Below are 5011 nucleotides of genomic sequence, written 5' to 3'. Positions count from 1 at the left end.
TTTGGATGATGAAGCTTTACTTTTGGAGTATTCACTATGTTATCTATTCAAGGACGGTTGGTTCTTTAATTTCCCTTCATTGCATTTAATTATTCAGCTCGCTCATTGATTTCATATGTAGCATTCGTAGCAATTTAACTGGTTGGTGTGGAGTCTAGGAGCTTTTGTTGTGAAATGTAGTTTTATTTTAAATTATTTTTTGAATTTTTAAAGAATTTAAAATTATCCCTTCTTTTTTAAATAGTAAAAATCACAAACTCCTTAGTTGATTTTATTATTGTCATTAACCCTTTTTGTGATTTTTAAAATAATGAAAAGTTATAACATTGTTAACTTACGTTTAATCAAATGTTTTTAAGTGTTTTATATAATTAATCAACGGAAGGATAGATGAGAGCAATAGTGATTTTTTAATCACATGGATGGAGGGGATAGATATTTGTCGGCCTAATCTCTAATTTTTTTAGTTAATAGTAATTTATTTTAATTAATTTTCATTAGAATTATATTATTATTCTCTTAATTTTTTTAGATTTATAGATAATAATTGATATTAGACACTACATAAATATCTAGAATTCTTATTTTAATATTCAATATATGTGGTGATTATTATATATAGTACTTTCATAGGAAAATACCTAATCACCCTTTAATAACAATGGTGACTCAAGTAAATAATTTAATTGTTGTTTGGAGGTTTAAAAAAAAAAAGAGTATTATCATTTAGGGGAATTTTATACTATCAAAAAGTATTTTTTTCATTAAAAAAAAAATAACAGCGTATTATATTACCATTTTACCTAAAAGTTTAATCGTACATGGAGAGATAAACACATGATAAATAACATCCATAATAAAAAATTTAATATATATATTTTTAAATTACGGGCAATAAGACTAGAACCCAGGACTTCCTGATAAGTAGCTCTGATAGTATGTTAGATTACCACTTTATCTAAAAGTGTGGGCAACGATGTATATCAAGTTTTAACATTAATTTTTACATTTTGAATAATACGAAGGGGTATAGTGTCTCCTGATGTTTGGTCAAAACACAAAGGGGAAAATTTAGAATACAAAGAAATTATATTTCATATTTTTTACAATTCAAAATAAGGTAAGTTTTTTTTTTTTTAAATTTAGGAAAATCAAAAATAAAAAATAAAAATATTTTCACAATTAAACAACTTCTATACAAATGTTAAAAATCGATTTTTTTTTCTTTTTAAAGGAGGGCGACACCTCTATTTATTTATTGATATACCCTCACTTTTGACGGAAGAATAATGTGATTACAAGACAAACATTGGGAGATTACAGATAAAAAATTTAAAGGCCTCCCAAAAATAATACCAACAATTAATCAAAACATGACTACAAATCCAACCAAAGCTAAATAAGAAATAAATCTAAACAGGCTTATCAAAAATAAAAATAATAATATTGACCTTAATTTTTGTAATTATAAAAAAAAATAAAGGATAAAAAACACAGAAAATTTTTGAAAACTAAACAAGAATTAAATAGGAGATTTAGGGTTGAGAGGGAAACAGTGTCGTCTTTGGCGTCTGCTTCAAATTGATTTGTTTTTTAAATCAATAACCACGACTTCATGCATTTTGGTCAGAGACGCAAACATATATTATCTTTTCCCTTTCTTCTCTTATTTTATGGAATCAGATCCACCGGTGAACCAAGAGAACTCTACACATAACATTTTGTTATATACTTCAATGCCATCCCACGCCACGCGTGCCATGCTTATTCATTTTCTAATTACAGCAGTTTTAGTTTGACCATATATATATATTTTAAAAGTAAAAGCTATCTTAAATGTGTTTGGTAAATAGTTTTTTCAATATTTTAAAAAATAAAATTTTAATATTTTTTGAGGATTTCTAAAGGTTATAGATCTAAAACCTTTAAAAGATAAAAATTAATTTTTTTTCTAATAAATTATTCAATTCCATTGTTATCCCTGATTTTTTTTCAAATATTATAAAATTAATAATGCATTGATTATATTTTTTAAAAGTACATATCAATTTTAGTCATTTAAAATATTTTAAAGCCAACCTTTTTCTTTCCAACAGTTTCTTTTTACACAAGAAGAAATATTTTTTAAAATTATATGGAAGAGCTCTTTTTCATCGGTTCCTTTATGATTGCTTTAAGAAGTTACTAAAGAATCAAACTAAGCTAACTCGCCCAAATAGAACTAAAGTATTTACGTATGAGATTTACAACATGTGGAAATTTGAGACTTATACTATAATATGCTTTCATTATAACCATGAATTATGAATCCAAACGTGGAAGAGTGTCCCTCTTTAAGTTTTTCAATGATTATTTGTAGATCAAAGTAACCTGATGGCTAAGGTGGGTAGGGTTAGCTTGAGCTTAATTGTCTTGGAGGGTTGACTCTAAAGGAAGGATTTTCCCCAGAAAACTATGAGGGCATCATCTCAATTGTATCTGGATGCCTTTCTAGATCTCTTTCCCAGTCCTCTCTCTCTTTTTTTCTCTCTCTCTTTGGGTCAATCTCATCTCTTCCACCTTTGCCCAACAAAAAACCATTGGGATGTCACAGTCTCTTTTGTTTTCTTGAGTCATAATTTTTCTTTGATTCATTGGGGACTTACACCGACTATAGCTTACGTAATTGGAATACCTAAATTACCAACCAAAGAAATTAACTATACATTTTTTCAAACCCTTTTTAATATTAATTCGTGACAGATTTATACAACGGCTCACATATATCGTACATTGTCAAATTCTTGATCGAGGAGAATCAAACCCTTATCGCTCACTTTGAAAGCTAAAAAAATGACCCATCGGATCCCAATGAGTGGGCAAAAGTGAAATCATTTTACACATTTTTTTTTTAAAAATAATAATTTTTTTTTTTGGTGTACTATTTTACTATTTTCCCCAAGATCTTGTGATCTAACATGATAGTTGTAATTGACATACCTGGGTCTGAAACTACATTATATTATATTATATAAAGAGATGATCCCAATCAACTGTGCTAAATTAATCTCCCTGGGACAATTGAGTTGCTGGATATTAATTTGTCATTAAAGCCCCAAATAGTTAACTAGCTATATTCATTTCAGCACTGCTTGTTCTAATTTTTTTTTTTATCTCCAGCTCAGAACCTGTTCTCTATTGTATCCCTCCAAAACAATAATGCACACGCTGTGTGTCATCACCGTATGATCTCATCCGTTAACCCCACAGAGACCACCAAGGCACCAACTCTCCCATGCCCTATAAATATAACTTCGACCCATTTCAGCTTTGCTTCAGACTCCATCTCCTCTCTGTCTTCCCAAGAAAATGAATGTGCTAAACAGACCATATGCTTACTCTAAGATGGACAGTGAAGACCCAGAAGAGAGAAAGCATCGGCGGGCCCAGTTCTTGATCTACAAAGCTCTCAAAAAAGCCGATGTTTGCCGGAGAAGACCTTCGTGCCTGAGAGTGAGAATTTGCAGGCTGAAGATCAAGATTGGGAGGAGGTTGAAGAGGCTGCGGGGGAGCGTGTTATTGTCCATGTCCATAGCCAAAGCTCGCCTTCAAAGACAAGTTTCGAGCCGGTTAAAAGCAATTAAACGCTTGCTTCGCAGTGGAAACGAGACCATGGCCAGCTTTCCACCTTTGTTCAGTACTTGAAATTGGCTAGCTCAATCTAGCTAGCTAGCAAGCTCTTTCTTGTCTTCTGCTTTTCTGTCAAAACATTCCAAGTGTGATTTTCCTTTACACCAGCTGCTGTTCTATATATATATATACACACACATGATCAATCTCCATTTCTTGTCTACTTTGGGGGAAAAAGTGAAACTGGGTTTTCATTTTACAACTGGTGCTGCTGTTGTAATGGTTGTTTGGGATTGTTAAATTGATTTGTCCTTCAATTATTAGCAGCAATTTTTGCTAGTTGAGTTGATTACTGTTGTGTTGAGAGTTTCAAACACATGTACACAAGGAGATTTAATTAACTGTGTGATGGATTATGGTTCACCCATTAATATTTGTAGCCTGCTTGGAATCAATGAGGATCAATGATCCCATCAAGTAGTACTGTTTGGAAAGAAAGAAACTGCAAGAAACCTTGCAGAGAAAATCAAATTGAGAACTGACAAAAGTCAATTATGTATAAATAAATCAATGGCCCCGAGTCTGTAGGTTTAAAAAGACCAAGACCGAGCCCTACAGCCAGCCAAACATGAGGTACAATGTGAATGCATGGCGTGTCTATATATATATTGGCAATTTAATTAAAGAATAATATGCATTAATGGCGTGTTTTCCAGACGTGAGCTCCATTTGACAGCATAGGAGATGGGGCTTCATAGCTGGAATGGCTTTCATCTCAAGATAAAAAACCTTTTTTTTTTTTTTTTTTGAAGGTATGGATCAGGATCGAAGTGGGACACAAGTAATACATCAATGGAAGTTGATATATGCAATTTGGGCTCAGCTGGGGTTTGTTTGGATTAAGGAAAGAAAATAAAAATATTTGTAGGGAACTTACTAAAAATTTTAAAAAATGTTTTAATGTGACCAAATTTTAAAATAAATAAAATATTAATAATTTGTAAAATTAAAAATTTTTAATTATTAATTATATATATTTTATTTTTCTTGATAATTAATATGACAATGGCTTTGCAAGTAAAGGATGGGAATGTTTGCATTTGTTAAAGCTTGATACACATTGTTGGTTCATAACCTAATAACTTAAACTTTTAAGTAAAATGATAATCTAATATGACATCAAAACTGGTTACCAGGAGCTCCTGGATTCTAGTCTTGTTGCCCGCAATTTAAAAGAATTGCATTCCTTATTATGGGTGTTATTTATCATGTTTTTATCTCTCCATGTGTTATCGGGTTGCACGTGCGGGAGAGTGTTAAAACTTTGATATACATTGTTGGCCCACAACCTAACAGTTTAAGCTTTTAGGTAAAGTGATAATCTAACATCATTGACATTAGT

General features: G+C 31.1%; 1 protein-coding gene across 1 annotated transcript; it reads left to right on the top strand.

Annotated features, from left to right (window-relative positions):
* Positions 1–3348: 3348 nt before the first annotated feature.
* Positions 3349–4002, top strand: LOC131153668 (uncharacterized). Its single transcript, XM_058106118.1, has one exon. The coding sequence runs from the start codon at positions 3349–3351 to the stop codon at positions 3682–3684; it is 336 nt and encodes a 111-aa protein (XP_057962101.1). The 3' UTR covers positions 3685–4002.
* The last annotated feature ends 1009 nt before the right edge of the window (positions 4003–5011 follow it).

Source organism: Malania oleifera, chromosome 4, assembly GCF_029873635.1.
Source record: "Malania oleifera isolate guangnan ecotype guangnan chromosome 4, ASM2987363v1, whole genome shotgun sequence".
In the NCBI taxonomy this organism is placed as follows: Eukaryota; Viridiplantae; Streptophyta; class Magnoliopsida; order Santalales; family Ximeniaceae; genus Malania; species Malania oleifera.
Note: the sequence above shows the minus strand (reverse complement) of the source record. Positions and strands in the feature narration are given on the sequence as shown.